The sequence below is a fragment of the Scomber japonicus genome, chromosome 2 (genome assembly GCF_027409825.1).
Source record: "Scomber japonicus isolate fScoJap1 chromosome 2, fScoJap1.pri, whole genome shotgun sequence".
NCBI classification, from domain to species: Eukaryota; Metazoa; Chordata; class Actinopteri; order Scombriformes; family Scombridae; genus Scomber; species Scomber japonicus.
This window is the reverse complement of record NC_070579.1, coordinates 21,433,465-21,453,211: the sequence shown is the minus strand read 5'-3', so window position 1 is coordinate 21,453,211 and position 19,747 is coordinate 21,433,465. Positions and strand designations below refer to the sequence as shown.

At 40.8% G+C, this 19,747-nt stretch overlaps 1 protein-coding gene across 1 annotated transcript in view; it reads right to left on the bottom strand.

Moving 5' to 3' along the window:
* The window catches only part of pax5 (paired box 5), a 44,392-nt gene extending 25,324 nt beyond the window's left edge, over window positions 1–19,068 (bottom strand). The window contains exons 1-5 of the mRNA XM_053330122.1: window positions 19,026–19,068; window positions 10,547–10,712; window positions 6,704–6,901; window positions 5,823–5,884; window positions 2,553–2,678 (exon numbers count right to left, since the gene is read on the bottom strand). Of these exons, the coding sequence (XP_053186097.1) occupies window positions 2,553–2,678; window positions 5,823–5,884; window positions 6,704–6,901; window positions 10,547–10,712; window positions 19,026–19,068 (595 nt within the window). The remainder of the gene's footprint in view (window positions 1–2,552; window positions 2,679–5,822; window positions 5,885–6,703; window positions 6,902–10,546; window positions 10,713–19,025) is intronic.
* Between the last annotated feature and the right edge of the window lie 679 nt (window positions 19,069–19,747).

Genomic DNA, 19,747 nt, shown 5'->3' with positions numbered 1-19,747 from the left:
GTGGAACTAATAGCATTAAATATGGTTCAGTGAATCTGCTACACTGGAGTCATGGAACTGGCAAAACTAAACAGGATTCAGCATCATTAATGTTATTAATTGCACCTGTCCTTTCTTACTATGACATGTCAAAATGTCTACTGCAAAATTTGTCTACAAGAACTGAAATGTGGCGGCACCCCAACGATGAACAAAAGCAAATCACCTTATTTCTTGAACATTTTGATGACACATGGCCTCACACCAAAGCATGTCACTAAAACTTCACTAAATCTTTTTTATTTTTTTAAATGCGTTTTTTATGACTGGAGTGCCTTTTTCTTTGAAATTAGTTTCAGGGAAATAAACACATGATTTACATATCTGTTAAATGCTTTTGCCTCACACATTGATGTACTGCAGTATGTGTAGGACACTGGGGTTCACTATTACTGTCTCATCGTGTAACATTGTAACATAGTCACATGTGCACAAAGACATACATTAACAAGAGGCGGCTGTGTGATTGTTGGCCTTGTGATTGTGTGTATATTTCTGTTTCCATCTGTGTGTGTACAAATGCCTGTACAGACAAGCATATGGGTGTGAAGAGGTTTGCATTATTGTGTGTTTGCATATGTGTTTGTCTGTGTCTGTCCATGTCAGTGCATGCTGTTCCTCCTGTCACCCCTTGCTGTGTGTATGTGTGTCATTATCCAGCGGGGGCTGCTCTAATGGAAGCTGTGATTAGCAATGCTGTTAATTAGACCACAGAGCCAACCGCGCAGATCTCTGCTACAGAAACACTGCAGATAAAACACACCAAGCAAACGTGATGTGCAGAAACACAACGTTCAAATTACGGTTTCTGGCTGCTTCAGTGAAACGTGAAGTGATACAGTGTTTTTCGATTTGGATTATGAAACACTGGGTCCAGTCGTGGTTGAGCAACAGACAGACCACACATGTAGCACATGGTGTAGAGCGTCATGCACATAAAGAACAAAGTGAAACAATAATGCTGCTAATTAGATTACAGAGCTCATACTTCTCTCTACAGATCTGACCACAGAGGCTTTGCCACAGACAAAAGAGCACATATATTTCTTATTATTCATGTCAGAAAAATATGGTTTATAACAAAAGTAAACCCACAACAGAGCTTTTATTCTACAGATATTTTGACTTGTCGTAACAAGAACAGCACGGGTGTTGCTAATATAATATGAATATGAGTAACATTAACAACAATGGCTGTACTATTATAGTTTCCCAATGAGTGATTTGAACTGTAGCACCTCAATCTATATATTATTGTTATGTTATTGCTTTTAATCCAATAACGTGAAAAGGGCTGTTGTAGCTCTGAGTTAAACATGGCGTTTTGAGTAGTGATGACAATGATTGATATTGGTAACAGTGGGAAGTGATCACATCGATGTTTAAAATTAAAAACTCATAATAACTTTTGTGTCATCTGGTTTTGGGTACGGGGCTGGGTGGCCGGGTGTGCTGGGTGACTGGATACTGCACAGTTCATAAAGCACAGTACAATTTGAATCTTCAGCTATCCAAGAAAAACATAGTTTTCACCTGTGCCCTGTAAGTGTGTGTGTGTGTATGTGTGTGGTGGTGGGGGGGGGGGTCTAAAGTCTTTGTGCTCTGCTGATGGGTAAGTGAGCCGTATCCGAGCACATCAGAACTTAGGAGGTACACAGGGGATTCATCCTGGATTCTGCTGGAATCTTTTGGAAATTCATCAGCAGTGGGAAAAGGGCCCCATATCTGTATATGTGTGTAACTGTGTGTGTGTGTGTTGGTAGGTGGGAGATAGAGCGCGAGAAAGAGAGGGAGAGAAAGAGCCCCCAGTGGCGTTCTGTCACCCCCCCTCGCTCCGACATCTGGTCCTGTCTCATTTACCGTAGGAGACTGTCTGCATGATGGCTTTTTAATGCCATTGACACTGCCACATATACACTCATAAACATGCACAAACACACACACAGACACACACACACACAGGCACACACATTTTCATTCACATACCCAAACTTATACATACATGTACAATACATGTGAGAGCACCTGCGTGTACACACACACATACACACACACATACACACACACACACACACACACACCTCTATTAACATGCATACAACATTGATCCAGTATGACAGCGTATATGATCAATAGTGCATGCATAAACTGGCTTCTCAGGTAGCTCTCCTGTGAAGCTCTCTCAGTAAACAAATAGGGGTTTCTGAATGAAGATGTTTGGTTTACAACTCCCAGACTGCACACATGCGTACACACACACACACACACACACATCTGTCATTGATCCTCACGTGCTAAGTTCTTTCCATCTGGGCTTTCCATGCGGGAAAGGAAGGGAGGCTGTCCATCATAGTATAATATGTTTATATACTGTATGTTGTGTGTGTGTGTGTGTGTGTGTGTGTGTGTGTGTGTGTGTAGTACATGTAGGAATGCCAGTATTGCACTGAAGAATACATGCATTTGCCAGAACAGAAGGACAGGCATGCACACACACATATTCTTTTGCTCACCTTCGTCCCTCTTCCTCTTCCCCACGTCAGCAGCTGAGCTGATACCCAGAATGCCACTGATGGAGTACGAGGAGCCGGCCGAGTCGCTGGTCACCGCTGAGACCTGTGTGGCAGCCACAGATGTCGCTGTGGACAGATCACATGACATTGTGATGTGAGGGGTATGTAATCATCTGCAACTTGAGGGATTCCTATTACCAATATACTGTTTATTAACATTTTCTTTCTTTTGTCAAAATAAAATATAAAGCTCCCATCAAAGCTAATATAGAGTGTTGCTGTAAATTTCAGTATCGCAGATCCACTAAACTGTGCCAACTTTTATTTTAACGGTTTACAGCTGGATTTTCAACAAAGGGGGGGTGGGGCACTACTCCTATAATAATAGTATCATCTTAGTTAAATTACTGTAATGCTGAGCCATGTGATTACATACAATGAAATCTGATCAATAAATAAAATTGTATATGTCCAATACTACTACTTGTTCAAAGCAACAATCTCATATCTTCATTCGGTTATTTGTGACAACCAAAACATTTTTTTCGCAGTTAAAATCCCATTTTTCTCTTTCTAAACTCAACGTAGATGCACTTTGATCTCTGGAAACTTTACCCAGCTACACACTAAATTGAAGCAAAAAAAAAAGGCACAAAGGACAGGAGTCAGTGTTGTGCTCCTAGTTGTCTCTCCCTCTAATCTTCCCCCTGGAGGAGACAAGTTCCTCGCTGGGCAACACAGCGACATACTTGTCATCGCTTCAGTGACAAACACACACACACATTTCATAACCTCCTGACATACACACAGACACACACACACCGAAACATACAGTCACTCACTCCTTTGTCCCTTATCTGTGCCCCTGTAAGCGGACGCAGGACTGAGTGACAGTATGGCATCCCAGGAGGGACAGAAAGGTGTGGAGACAGACATCCTAATCCTCTCTCCCAGCAGACCCCCCAAACACAGAAAGACAAGACCGAAAAGGGAATAAAAAAAAAAAAAAAGAATGACAAACCAGAGGATCAAGGTCCCTTCCAGCCGTTACTCCTCTAACGACAGGGAGAATATAATGAATGCATATCCCTCCTTTTCCCATCACTTGATTTAGCACTTCAATTATCTGATTTTCCTTTCTCTTTCTTTTCACTCTTTTTTTTTTTATCAGAACGTAACGCTTTTATTCTGCAAATCCAAATGTTCAATTTTCCGCCTGGGAGTGGGACCCATTTATCTGTGTAATCTGTAAGTGTGCGTGTGTGTGTGTGTGTGTGTGTGTGTGTGTGTGTGTGTGTGTATATATATACATATACAAGGCAGGAGTCAGGGAGCAGTGTGTGTGAAATTAATTTAGATTAATAGACAATGTGTGATTATGAAGAGAGGGAGAGAGGGGGAGAGAGAGAGATAGAGAGATAGAGAGAGAGAAAGGGGGGGGGACTCATTTTTACTTGTAGTCTGAGATATTCATCGAATGAAAGGAAATAATGTTGCAGACATAGCTGTAATAGATATATTGCTTCAGTCTGTATCATGATTATAAACTACAAATGAACATCCAACCCTTGTTAATCTAAACAAAGGTGAGTTTATTCGGTTTCTATCGTCACTTTAATGAGCAGAATAATGATGACCTTCCTTTCTAGGATTTCTTGAGAATGGACATAAGAGTCTTCAGTTCTTAGATGAGAAATTTGAGGGCTATTAAGATTTTTTTGTCTTCCATAATGATGTCATCACACAACATCACTTTATGAGCAAGGATAGTAATTTCACTCTAATGACAGAATCACTTGTAACACCACCTTAATTACTTATTTACTCAAATGTCCAAAATTGGCAAAAGAAAAAATGGCTGATTTAACCCGCCAAGGGGAAGAAATGACCTGCGAGTCCCTGTTTGTGGTAATTTAATGCATGTAAATCTTGGCAGCTCTGAAGCCCTTATAATTTCAGTTGATAATGTGCTATAGCGGTGCATACTCGCAAACAAATTTACAATTTACCAAATAACCACACACATGATGAGAATCCATCCTAGCTGTGATCTAGAGTTTGTGAACATAAATACTACTCGTTTTAAGACACATACAACGTAACTGCTATGTCCCCTCTCTCTTTAGTCAGGCTACCCAACTCTCAAATACAGACAAAAATATTCTTTTAAAAAGAACCAAACTCAGAGTGCCTTTATAGCCGAATGGTTACAATGCATATCACATAACCGCAGCGTCCTTGGTTTGACTCCGGCTGGGGATCCTTGTTGCATATCGTGCCCCTCTCTCTCTCTCTCTCTCTCTCTCTCTCTCTCTCTCTCTCTCTCTCTCTCTCCTCTCTCTCTCTCTCTCTCTCTCTCTCTCTCTCTCTCTCTCTCTCTCTCTCTCACCCCCCCCCCCCCCCCCCCCCACCCCCCCCTCTCTCTCTCTCTCTTGTTTCCCGTCTATTTCTCTACTATCAGATGTTCAATAGAGGCAAAAATACCCCAAAAAGCACATCTTTAGAAAGACAGCAGAGATACGATTTCAAATAGCTTGACATTTAAGTGCTTATAGTAATTGTATAAATACGCTTTTTTTTCTTGGGAATGGAATTGGTTCAGGTCCACATTTTGTAGGAAATCATTTAATTTCTGTGGATCAATTATCTTAGAACTTAAATGTCGTCTAGCCTGGATGACTTGTTTTTTTGTGAATCTAAACATTTATGTTCAGGTTCATATGCTTTGGTGTTGCGTGCTCCAACAACTTTCTTTATGTTCTTTGTAATATTGTATCCTCCACTGGCTGCATTGTTGCATTTCTTTGTTATAAAGTACACCTGTGCTTGGTTGCAACACATTGTAGTACTGTCCTGCTGAAAACTCATCCGGGTTTCCTCAGGACGTCTTTTGAGTCTCACTGGACTCCTTTGTTACATGTTATCATCCCTCACTCTCCTTTTCCTGTCAGGGTAAAAATGTTATAAACCCCAACCATCACATAAACCTGGTTAGAAATCTAAATGCACTTATTAGAAAAAAAATAACAAATTTTAATTATGGACTCTCCATCTGAAGGCATCGTCAATAAAGCATTCAAGTGATGAACTGACTGGAACATATTTCACACTGTGTCCATGTAGGTTTGCCGTCCAGAATTTCAATATGTTTCGTTGTTCCACATACAGCCCACAGTCGGGCTCTTCTCCTGTGAGATTCCCATAAAAACGGCTCTCTTATAAAATTTTGCTTTGACAGTTATAAGCAGGATTTTTATGGCAGCGACCTACCTAAGTTGTGAGCCGACACTGAGCCCGTTTGGCCGGGCTGCTGAACCTTAGTCCGAATGATCCTGCAGGAGAAGAGAAGAGATATTAGTGTATGTGAAGTGGTTTTGAGTGTGTGTGTGAGAGAGAGAGAGAAAGAGGATTCTGAGTGACGGAGAGAACATGACCATCGTGGGAGCGAAACTGTGTGTGTGTGTGTGTGTGTGTGTGTGTGTGTGTGTGTGTGTGTGTGTGTGTGTGTGTGTGTGTGTGTGTGTGTGTGTGTGTGTGTGTGTGTGTGTGTGTGTGTGTGTGTGTGTGTGTGTGAGAGAAGTGGCTGAGGCAGGCTGACATGGCAGAGGGGCCTCACACTTCCTGCTTGGCTGCTCATGCAAGCCTTTTCTTCCTCTTTCCTTTCCTTTCTTTTCCTTTCCTCCCCTTTCCTCTCTTCTCTCGTGTCCTCTTCTTCCCTTTCCTTTCCTTCCTTTCCCCTTTCTTTCCTTTCCTTTTGTGTCTTTTTTCTTCCCCTACTCTCGCACACCTTCCCTCCCTTTTGTCTGCCTCTTTTGCTCACTCCTTCTCTCTCTTATTTTACTATCCCTCCCTCTCTCTGCCTCTATGCTCAGGGGAAAAGGTTGTCATTGTACCATCGTGTTGAACCACTGAGCTGCAGCCACTTCATACATATGGAGACTGGGGCCTCTTTGCTATTCTCTTTTCCACTCCCAGACACACACACACACACACATACACACACACACACACACACACACACATACACACACACATACATACATAAAACACAGTAGTATAGTGCCTTGTGGTCTACCTACACTCAGTACCTGTTGCTATAAGTTGATACTCACTCACTCACACACACACAGATTACACACAGACTGTAATACCTGTTGATGGAGCTGACACTGGGGACGCTGTCGTTGTCACACACTCTCTCAGCCAGGAGCCTGTCCCGGATCTCCCAGGCAAACATGGTGGGGTTTTGGCGTTTGTAATCGGCAATCTTGTCGACCACTTTGGGTGTAGCAACCTTTGGTTTGGATCCCCCGATTACCCCTGGGCGGATACTGCCCGTTTCATAGTACCTGCCAATCAGAGCATAGAGGAGGTTTTCGTTGGCAATAAGCAGCAACACAAGAAGGTTGTACAATGATAGTAGAAGGAGTGTTGAACAGATGCTGTTATAAGGTTCAATCTCAAAATCCATGCCTGTGCTCTGTTATCAGTGTGTGTGTGTGTGTGTGTGTGTGTGTGTGTGTGTGTGTGTGTGTGTGTCGCTTCCAGTCCCACGGGGTGTTTTGCTTAAATGTACTATGTTATCTTGAAATTGAATTCTGAAAATTAAAAGTAAAAATAAATAAATTATGCAACAATATCTTCTTTCATCTTTCTTTATAATTCGTAACTGTGTCCTGATCGCTGATCAGGCATCTGTGTTTATTCTGACACCATTCACTGATACTGATTTCTTTGTTTTCAAAGGAGTGATGGCATTCTTTTATTATTTCCTTATTGTCAACAAATCCAATGAAAAGATCAAAACCAACAATGTGTTAATTTGTCTTTTAACATTTTCTTCCCCTGTCTGCGGCACTCAGCATCAAGCCCATTTTAATCCTGCTGAAGACGTATTTCCTAAAAATGACTCGCGAATAGTTTAATCTTTTTTTAAAAAAAGCTGAGTAATTTCTTGAACAAATGTTTCTCAAACAGGTGTAAAAAGTCCATTTGTTGGGGACTATTTTCAACAGATTTGGTGAACTGATGACTCTTTACTGTTTGTGGAATCTCTAAAAAAAACTGCAAATGCCACGTTCAATGCAGTGAAGTAATATAACACCCCATGCAGCTGGATGGCTTATTGATGGACTATGACTATACACGTGTCAGCAGCATAAAGTAATGGCTGGTTTTGGTGTTTTGATGGAGTAACAAAAATACAGAATATTATCATGCTTTTGCTTTAAAATCATGGACTTTGATGATTCCTCCATCTTTAAATCTTAAATCTAAAATACACAACTGCTGAAATCACATCATGATTGGCAGGACAACTTTTATTGGCGGCATCAAAACAATAAATTAATTAGATTGAGCTCTGCTTCATTGCTGAGCTCAGTTACACACTGTACTCCAGAGAAACCCCTCCTCATGGCGATTTGGACGAATGTTCCACTCAGTCTCTACTCTTTCCCCTCCTGGCTCTCCAGTGGAGGAATGACCTTCCCAGTGCGGTCAGGACTTCTTTCTGGCTTGAATTCAAACCTCCTCAAGAAACATTTCACGTCCCACTGGCCTGTCCCTTGCCCTCCTCCTCCACTTGGAATAAGATGATCCCCCTGTCTTATGTCTTTTTTTTTTTTTTTTTAAAGGTAAAAAATGAAGGTAACATCAAAATAGTTATCGGAGGCTGTAAATGTTCCTGCTGTCCATACTGATGATACAAAATCAAATCCTACATCGTACAAAATCCACAGTCCTTGTTCTGTGACACATATTTATTGTCCTTAATTTCTTGCCAGTATACTTGTATAGCAATAGGAGAGAAAGCCTCTATGTTTTCTGCTCTAATGACTCGAATTGATTAAGGAAACTAATAACCTTGCTGTAAACCGCTCCCTTATATTTGCCTTTTTTGTTTTGTTGTTTGTTTTTATGCTGCTGTTTAGCTAGGTCACCGCTACAAAAGTGGTCTTCAGCCTCATTAGGACTTACCTGGTTAACATTACTACTAGTTGGTTGATCATGTTGCAGCCATCAGAATACCAACTGTCACAGATACCAACATCAGCTAAATAGTAAAACACCTGCTGAAAAGTATTTCTCTGACCAGTCATACAAATTGCTGTTGTTTCCTTTAGCAGTTTCACATTGTGACACAGAGGTAAGACGAGGGTTGACACTGATACACACACACACACACAAACACACACATAAGGATTCAGGCGTTTCGTGTCCACCATGGCTATTTCATGAATGTATTTGCATGCAGAAGGGGCATGGGGGCAGGGGGTGGGAGGACAGCAAATGCGCTACACAGCTTGCAGAAAAGGGGGGATGCTGTGTGTGGATGCAAGCTGTCAGTCAGTCTTAAACCTGCTGCTCTCTCTCTCTTTCTCTCTCCCTCTGTCTCTCTCTCACTCTCCACCGCTGTACGGTAGAGTAATCCCTTCCGTGAAGATGTGTGTTTCTGTAAATGTGCGTTTCCTCGTCTGTCTGTGTGTGTGTCTGTGTGTGTGTGTGCGTGTGTCTGTATGTGTGTGTGCGTGTGTCTGTGTGTGTGTGTGTGTTGTGGTGTGGTGTGTGTCTGTGTGTGTCTGTGTGTGTGCACGCGCATATGTGGAAGTGTTGCGCATTTTCACTATTCACAGCTGGAGTATAAACACAGCTAAAGAAAAAAACAATCTATTTTCAAATGGAAAACTATTTAAATTATTCACAGCTGAATCATTGGTGAATAAACGAGCGTGGTTATTGATATCCGCACAACTATGAGCCAGTACACACACATACTTCTCTCTCTCTCACACACACATACACACACACACACACGCATATACACACACACAGGGTGGTAGAGTTGGTGTTTTTGTTCTGCTGGCACCAGAGAGACAGAGAGGAGAGGATAAAACAACCCTCCCTCCCTCCTTCCATCCCTCGATCCCCTCTCCTCCCCCCTCACGGTAACGCTTCAGTGAGTTGAACGGCCAGGACAGGGGAGAGAAAGAGATAGAGAGAGAAAGAGAGATGAAGAGAGAGAGAGAGAAAGAGAGGCAAGGGAGAACAATGAGCAACACATTTTTTGATATAGCTGAGGGTCGCTGTAGCTAATCCTTCCCCTCCGTCCCCACAAATGGTCTCTCTGTCTCTCATTCGTTTTTTCTCTTTTCCTCACTCTTCTTCTTTAACACGTCTTCTCCTGTTTGATTGTGTTCCTTGTTCTTGTCTTTCTCCCATTCCCCATCTCTCTCTCTGTCTTTTTTATATTATTTTTTTTTTCTTTTGGGTGCAGAAATATGGTGCCACTTTCATTTTGATGCTAATTCCAAAAAGTGATGAATCTTTTCCCTTTTGTCCCCCTTTCTTCTCTGGGGGGCGGAACGAACAGGGATTTACTCTCGAATTTAGCTTTGAAAAGACAGAGAGAGAGAGAGAGACAGACAGACAGAGAGTAAGAAGGATGTGATGAGAGAGACAGAAATATTGAAAGGGGTCGGACGAGAAATACAGGATACAGAGAGGGAAGAGGAAGGTGAAAAGACAAAAGATGTTTGTTGGTGTTAAAAAAAAAAGGAAATATAGAGAAATACAGAGAGGGAAATCAGGAAAATGCAGCTTGTGCATTCTAAGACTCCTAATGAGTCAATGTGACCTTACAGACACTACAGTTTGACAAGTTTATCCAACACTTGACCAGCATGTGTGTTTATTTTCCTTGGTGACAAAAAAAAAACTAACCAGGGTGATCCAAAAATGAACCAGATGTGCAAAGCAAAATGTTTCTGGATGGACAATTTCATACTGCAAATGCACTTCAAAGGTTTCCGTTATGCATTAAGGATGATGTTGGAAGTAGATAATTGTGTCAAACTAGGAGGCTGACATTTTTGAACACCTTAACCAACTGGCCATGGCACACAGCCTCGCAGTCTGCTGGACTTTGAAAGAGCTTTAAAGGATTGCCACCATACGAGTGTAGTGTAGTTTTTTTATGTGTGTGTGCTTATTACCTGCCCAGTATCTTGCTGACGCAACCATGGCTGACTCGTAGCTGGCGTGAGATGTCACAGGGCCGAACCCCTTGGTGGGCGAGTTCCACAATTCGCTGTCGCACTACATCCGGGAGGGGCCTGCCATTTACAAACACACCTCCAAGCTGGTTCACTCCACCATGTCCTATAAGAGACAGGCACATAGTAGGAGACAAATCAAAACAAAGTCAGGAATAAGTGAGAGGCTGAAACATTATGGCTTGATTTAAGCTGTTGAGAAAAGATAAAGTAGGATTAACGACTTCTGTAAGTACAAAGTGTAGAATTAGTTGACAAGGAATGAAATTAAACAGAGGCAAAAGCGACCACATGTAGGTTGAGCAACACTATGAACCAAGGTATATGAGCTGATGGGCCAAGAATTTTAGGAGACTAAAGAGATTGTGACTTAAGCTGCATGTTCCTAAAACAAAAAAAAACAAAAAACAAAACATCAAGTCTCTATTAAATTTTTGACCTAATAGAAAATTGGACTGGAGCAAGACGGTTATAGTGTTCACATGTTTGAAACCAGATTTAAAAAGACAGATTAACTGTGAGGTTTTCAGGAGAACACACAAGAACCACCAGTACACCTGATGCAGCTGGAGCAGCCTGTTAAAGAGCAATGAGGGAAGCCTTTATATCATACATAAACATCACTGGTCATTCATCAGGAGCTACATATTCCAGTAACAACACTCCAGTATGGATTAAAGCATCTAGTTCTTACCTGCTCTGCCTAAATACTATTCAATTCTCAGCCTTATGGATTAATCTTGTCCAGAACTCATACAAACGCTAAAACACTAAAAATATAAACAGTATGTACAAAAAATCTGGTATATTTGGCTACTGGCATTGATTTGCATGTATATGTGATTTTCATTTATGGAGTTTGGTCAATAAATACTACAATAACTTCAGCAGAGCTACTTTCTGGGCATGTATCCCACAGCTGCTGGCCTCTAGCTTGAGTCAATTTACTATCTCAAATACATCTGCTTTCTCTCCCGCCACTTATTAATCTTGCTCAGCATAATAGTAGTTCGGCTAGCCCAAAGTGCAAACTTTGCCCATTTTTACCCCAGGCAGACTAAGCTAAGATTTAAAGTAAATGAAGGGATTTCAATTAATTATTGACCAAGGCCTTGCTCCTCTGGCCCCTTACTGAACTGCTAATATTCCCCCAGAGGGATGAAAGTATAAGAGGAGACTGAAAGACTGGAGCAGAATAGAATAGTAGACAATTTGAATCTTTGCATCAAAGAGTAATTCTGTCCTTTGGATTGTTACACAATGTTGAAATCATTCTTCTCTAATGTTGTAACCGTATGACAGAAAAATCACAGCTATCTGTTGATTCATTTGACAAAACTTCAAAACTGCTTCAAACTAGCGCAAAATGTATAACCATGCAAACTAATTTATAGCAATGAAGTTTGTGTCTAGCTTTACCAGTTATCTTCTCCTGTGGGCTATCCCAGCATGCAATTGACAGGCATTATGAGTACATTCTGGACGGGCCAGCAGTCTATCACAGGACAAACACATATTACACAGATGAACACATTCACACCTCTGCAAACCCTAGGACCCTCTTGCTTTGAGGTGACAGTGCTAACCACTGTATCAGCCACTAGTGAGATACAGTATGCATGAGTGAGAAAGGAAGAAGGGGCTATTTGGTTTCTCCCTCTTCCCATCAGTATGTGTGTATATACTGTATTTATCGCACCAAAGGCAAGGCAGAGCATAAATCAAGCAGAATTTCTCCACCACATAATCCACTGGCTTTTGTATTACCATAGTGATTACGTCTTTAGGGGAAACACACACACACTCACATTCACACTCACTAATCCTAGCTATGGGGGTAATAGATTTTAAACACATTACCCCAGCAGGGATACCCCCTAAAACACAAAGCTGTCCCCTGAACCTGTCCCCCTGTCCTCTTCTCTTTTTTCCATCAGCATAAAATAAAGAAACACACACAGAGACTCCTCCAGCCCAAACATAAATAAGCTAACACTGAGGATACATACAGAAATGTGAAGTCTAGAGCGTCTCATTCTGTGAAATCAAACAAAGCCATTTCCCAAACGGCTGATGTGGACGGTCACTTTCTTCCTCACTTTATTTTTTTTTTTAAGGTAGAAGCCTCATTATGCAGATGCCTGCTGCAGACAGCAGAATTTGAAAAGCAATCACTCTTTACAAAAGACAGCAATATATAGACGGTCATATCCATTTATGCAATGCACGAGTGCTCTGCCCAACCAAAATCTAAATGGCATAAAATGTAACGACCAGCATGAACTTAGCCAGTATAACAACACCAGCTGTGTCAATTTGACTTTTATTACCACACCGCTTCAATTAAAGGACCAATCCACTAAACTGCAGTAGATTTGTCTTAGTGTTTCAGATTTGTGTAGGCATGGATATGGTGAGACAGCTACATTGAAGAGGCACTGCATTCATTTTACATATCAATATCAGTTTAATCATTAGTAGTACTACTCAGCTTGTGAAGCTTTGGCTTTGGAGGAGTTTTGTCAAGTCTGAAAAAATAACCCTGGCGACAGCTCCTGGAAATTACAAATGTATAACGGATAGAGTTCATAATGCTACTGATTTACATTGTGGGCCGCAGGCATTTTTGGATCTTGACACATACTAGGAACTAAAAGTCAGGACCTCAGTCAGGCTGCTTCAATTTTGACTATTCTTGTTTAAATATGTCTCTTGCAAGTGCCATAACTTTATGGGCATGCAAAACTAAATCCCTGCATGGCCCTTTTTTATCAGTGTCAGCTTTATTGACCAAGTAGGTTCACACATACATGGAATTTGACATAATAAATCCACTGTGGCAGTGCCTAGCAGTAAAAAAGACATTCTGGACTGGGGAAGTAAGTTTTTTAAGTAAGTAATGTGTGTAAATATCCCTGCATGTCAGAAGTTTGTCTGCTGGTAAGCAAGATGAAACATCATGAGTGAAGAGGATAATTGACTGGATATTGAGAAAACCTGTTTCAACCTGCTCAACTAGATTAAAGACTCTTTAGATTTTGTATCAACAGAACAAGTATGTATCTGAATGACAGAACTCAGTAGTGGAAGTCACCTGCACTGTGTTGGATCATTTCTTAATACATTACATGTCATTCAGATTCTCACTTTTGCATATCTGTGTTGACTTTAAGCTGTTTTTTATCATCTGTTTGAAATATGTAGTGTCTGCAGGTGTGAAGTACTTGATACTCCATATGTAATGATGGTTTGTTGACTTCCTTGTGTGTGACCCTGCTGTTGGTTTTTGGTGTAATTGGTATGGTACGGGGTGGACAGTAAAGTCAAGTTAGCTTTACACATATAACCCAAAATCATAATTCACAATGTTGCCTCAGAAGGTTTTGCAATCTGTATTGTATGATACACCTTCCATCCTTCCTGCCTTAAATTCACTCTGCTAACTCTGAGCTCCACTGTCTTTTAAAAGCAGTTTTGGCTCTTTCATGCCTTAATTAGAGAGTTAAAAGACATGCAACAAAGGTTCCCGACTGGACTTGAAGTGGGGATGTCGGTCAGTGCTTCAAAGACCACCATCGTTCACTTATACCCCTTTTAGAATTAGTTTTGTTTCTGTATCTCTTATCTATGATTTACAGTGACTGATTAACATGATTTTACTCAAAGTTGTGACTGTAATGCCGCATGAGGTGCAGAGATGAAGAAAGAAAACAAACACACACATGCACACAAACACATTTTTCGATATTCCTCAAAACAAGAAAGAGTCTGCACGAACGAATTCAAGTCCTAAACACAATCATTCGTTCTCTGTTAAAGCTTTGTATTGCCATTATTCCTCCGTCCTCTCTTTATTATTATTTCCGGAAACCTCTCAGTGAATAGAAGCACAGTTTTTGCAGGGTAATTTATAGAAGCCTACTGTGCAACGTCCTCCTCACCACAGGTATCTGCAGAGAAGACTCTCTCTCTTTCTCTCTCTCTCTCTCTGTCACTCTCTCTCTCTCCCTCTCTCCCTCTCTCTCCGATAACAGTAAATGAAATGGTTCTTTTCACCCTTCCTATCTGGGCCAGGGCATGAAATACGCCTTGCTTTGTAAAGAGATGGAGAGGAATGACTTGTGACCTACAAAAACCTTCCAGATAAGTATTTATTCACTTATCTGTGTATTTACTGTTGGCATTAGATGTTCAGGCTCTCACCATTCTTGGGGTAGGCTATGGGGATTATGTGTGTGAAATTTATTTCCCAAGCCTATAAATACTGATAGGGACAAACGCAAAAACTTACACATTCTATAAAGGCATTTGTTTATCGGGCCACTGTAGTATAATTCTCTGAATAAGTGATATAAGTTCTCATTTTAAAGGCTACGTGACATGTTTTTACACATAGGAGGCAGCTGCAGAAATGGTTCTCGCCTAAAGCAAGTTACAGTTTTTATCATTATAACAGAAAGAAATGCTCAAAAACACCCAGAAATGGTCTGGCATTTGAGCAGGAATCTATACCTATGAAATTAATTGGACATGCTTCACCTCACAGAAGAATTTAAGGACTGATGTTTCCTCATATCTGTGTCAGTTTGGTGACAGAGGTCCACTAATTATTTATGCTGACCAAACAAATTAACCACTTACTCCCAGAAATTCAACCAGCATATGTAGCTGAGGAGCTTTTTTGTTGCGGATACAAAGATTTTTGCCAAATTAGAACATCTCAGCTTTTTAAGGGTCTTTCTATAAAAGCTGAACCAACAAAGTCTCAGGAGGGCAAGCTGTTGGCAGAGGCAGCAGTTTCATTTTCATCCTGGAGAAACGGAATCAGAGAGGGACAGACACAGCCAGGGGACCAGGGGTCATTATGCATCCCTGTTGTATTTTATTTATTTACCCTTTATAGGAGCTGACTTAAGAGCCCAGCACCTCCTTAAATGTTTGATTGATTCACTGTTTCCGGGAGGAAAAAAATACAGAGATAAAGCAGAATATATTCGAGTTCCCCCATCCAGAAAATAAGGTCCATTAGGCTCTCTGTCTCTCTCTTTCCCGCTACCCCCCCCCCCCCCCTCTCTCTCTCTCTCCTTCTTTCTCTCTCTCTCTCTCTCTCTCATCTCTCATCTGCCTCGTCACGGCCTGACGACTCAAAAATAAAGCAAAAGAGAAATCACAACAAAACGCCACCGGTACTCTCTCGCTTTCTCTTCTCTCTCTCTTAAAGAAAAAAAAACGGAACTAGAAATTACTTTTGGCTGAAAACCTGTTTGGAAAGTTTCCCGCGAGAATACAGATGAAGCACATTTCCTTGAGCAAACAGTGAATAGATCTGTGAGATGTGCCAGGCAGGCATTTTGGACGTATAGTGTTATTCTGGTGTTTCCCCCCCATCAACTATGAAATTATAAATGTTTTGTCAGGAAAGTGCGACTCAGGGAAGCTTGTTAATGAACATTTGGATTTACAAAAAGTTGTTCTATATTAAAAGAAATCTATTCTATACATATTTTCCCAGATAAGTACAATTTAATTAAAAGCCGAGTTTGACAACGGCCTGATAAATAAATAAATAAATAAAAAGGTAAATAGATAAATAAATAAATAAATACATAGTAAGCCTGCAACAGTCTATTATTCCTGTTTCTATACTTCCCTATTCTTTGGACAGTTTCATTCGATTTGTCAGATTAAAATGTATTTTTTCATGTTCAAAAAAAACAAAAATTTATATCCGAATTGTTTTTTTTTTCTTTGAGCCAACTCATAACTTGATCACTAAGGTAGGCCACAGCCTTACATAGCTACTTAATATTCAGCATGCCACCATTACCATTACAATGCGTTATTATGAAATTCAGCTCATTATCATCACAATTACCTGGTATAGGTTTTTTTTAAGAAAGAAAAAAACGTCACTGACATATATTGTCCCTAACACACTACAAAGTTAGCAGGTTTCCTCCAGATGTTTCTGGTTTTTATCAACGATATTGAAGACATGTAACTAATATCACTGAGAAAAATACAGCAGTGATTGTGTACGTGAAGACAATCGTCTTTAGTATTGAACACAGACTACTTAATGTTTTATACTAGTTAAGCAAAAAAAAAGTGGACAAGTGAATATTAAACTTTAGTTGATATAATAACTCCACACCTAAAGGCTGCACATATTCTGTGACTTGTGAACTCTAGGTTATGAAAGTGTAACACACACACACACACACACACACTCTCACACACTCTCTCTCTCTCTCTCTCTCTCTCTCTCTCTCTCTCTCTCTCTCTCTCTCTCTCTCTCTCTCTCTCTCTCTCTCTCTCGGACAGCAGCATTTGGACGCGTCACAGTCGATTCCTCCCAACCTCTCTGTCTCTACCTTTGACATTTTTTAGGTGTAATCGTTTTAAAGCGTCTCCGGGCTTTGACATATATAACTTTAGCTCCGCTGTTACCGTCAGCACCGCGGATCATTGGCTTTGGTGAAACGGCAGGGAGAGGAAACGTGATTCGTTCTAGCTTTTGGATGTGTGTGTATATGTGTGTGTGTGTGTGTGCGTGCGTGTGTGCAGTTTTTTTTTAATCCTAAAGGATAACGCACCGTGGGAACCTCTGTCAGTCACATAACACGGGTCCTCTCCGGGATTAAACTGCAATAAAATACAGAATGCATAATCTATTACATGTTTTTTTTTTAAACAAAGCCTGAAGCACAATTCATTGAGCCTTTAAATACAAAAGCTACATATAACATGAAGAGGTTGCTAATGCAGTCTTCTTAAAATGTAATTATCTCCATATATGAAATAAAACTCGAAATGGGCCTTTTTACAAAACCTATTATTTTCCATTACAGACAAACTTCAGAGTTTTCTAACCATAGCCTAAATATTCTATTAATTTGAAGATTATAAATTGTTTTTAAATGTGAGAATGCACTCAGCTGATAGGGCCTATTGTCTAATTAAAGACTCTAGTTTAAAGCTTAATTTTATCTTATGTTTTAAAACTTGAAGAATTGTGTAAATATGAGTCCTGTTTTTTGTAAATAGAAATCCTTTTTTTTTATTACTCTTCCTGATAGTAACAGACATGCCATGCCAATACAAATACATTCCGACTGGGGGGAGATGGCTGGTAGTTGGGGAGGCAAAGTGGCCAGAAAAACAAAGCAGGGCCTGGCATGAGTGACTAAGTTGTGTCCCACATTTAAAGCATATGGTTGCGACCCCAAGCGCCTGCTGAAGTGTCTCTGAGCAAGACACCGCGGTGCATGCTGTGAGGATGAACCTGTATGTGTTCTGACCTGCTGAGCAGTGAAAGGAGAATTTCTCTGCAGGCGATCAACGAAGTCTCGCCTTATTATTATAAGACCTGAGCAGATCTCCGCTCGCACCTGTGCGTGTGTGTGTGTGTGTGTGTGTGTGTGTGTGTGTGTGTGTGTGTGTGTGTGTGTGTGTGTGTGTGTGTGTGTGTGTGTGTGTGTGTGTGTGTGTGTGTGTGTCTAACTTGGTTACGTGCAGAAACACTGTGGATCAAGTTCAGCTTTTAGTCATGCTTTGTTACCCCGGTGGGCTCTCTCTCTCTCTCTCTCTCTCTCTCTCTCTCTCTCTCTCTCTCTCTCTCTCTCTCTCTCTCTCTCTCTCTCTCTCTCTCTGACCCCTGCACCTCCTCTTTCTGACCCCTGCACCTCCTCTTCCACTCAAGAGAGGAGGAGGAGGAGGAAGGGTGCAGAGCAAACCGTCTCACACAAGGCACCTACAAATACACCAAAATGCGGGCCTGCATTTCAGTTGTGTATTATAAATACAATTTAAGGAAACCACTCCAGCTTCTCATTCCACTATTAATTTAGTCAGTTTACACCTGTTTAAAGTGCTCATTTGAAAAACACTGCAAGAAAAAAACACTAAAAAATCAAGTAGTAGGCTTAAGTGCAAATGCATAAATGAGGAAAGAGAATACTAAAAAACAACCACACAATTTAGGCCTAAAGTTTTGCATGCATCCAGATTTAAAACACTGCAAGAAGTCTTTAAGTGGGAAAAAAATGTGACAACATGAGAGATAATTCACTTGCAATGTCTGTCCACCGAGTTAAATTTCTTAAATTTAACTCATCTTAAATTTAGGCAGATCAATTCACTATTAAAACGTTATTTAATTTGCCAAAAATCTTAAAGAAGACTGCTCATTACCTTAGCATTACTGCAGACTTTTAGATGGGAGAAATGAAAATAAATATAGACTTTATGACTGTTTTATTTTTATTTTTATTTTTTGCAGTGGATGGTGCAGCTGGACAGAATAGTACCCTAGTAATAGTATGTAATGGTACATGCACAGAGTTTTTGGTCTGGGGGGAGGGAGGGGGGTTGCTTCAGCTCAGGGCAGATGGAGGAAATTATAAAGGTATAAACTTACTGTGCATAGCCGCAAACGGGTCGTGCTTACAGTGAATCTCCATCGTTTAGGTGGGGCTGGAGGGCCCCGATGTGAGGGGTCTTAAAAATGCCACCGGACGCCCCGCTTCAGTCGATCACTATGTTGACAGACCGTGACCTCCAATAAATGGAAACGGGTAGCAGTTCCAATTCAAATAGATGAACTTTTTCTCTCTTTTTTTTTTTTGATGAATTAATTTTAAAAAAAAAAGAGAAACTTTAATTGATTGGCAGCATGGCCCAGGCTGCGTACTGACTCGTGGGAATTAAAAGATGGTTTAAAAAAAAAGATATGTTTGCAGGTGGACGACAAGAAAGAAATGGCGTCAAAAATATAAATCAGAGACGCGCTCCCTCCTCATAGGGACGGGACACCAGCGCGGGTCTGATCTGGCGTCTCCAAAACCTGAGGAGGGAAACAACAGCAGTGGTGCTCATTCCTTCAGCTGCTCACTCCAAAGAGTAAAACTTTTTCAAAAAAAAAAAAAAAAAAAGAAGAAATATTTATATGTAAAAAAGCAAACAGTATCCAAGTCCTCCCTCCCTGCCTTTCTCTCCTTCTCGGTCCGCTGGCCGTGACCTCTGAACTGCGACTAAACCGATGGGGGGGCTAAACTTTCTCCTCTCAGTCTGTTAAAACAGATTTCAAAAATTCAAATCGCTGTCAACAACAAAAATATTCGTTACAGATCCGCGGTTGGG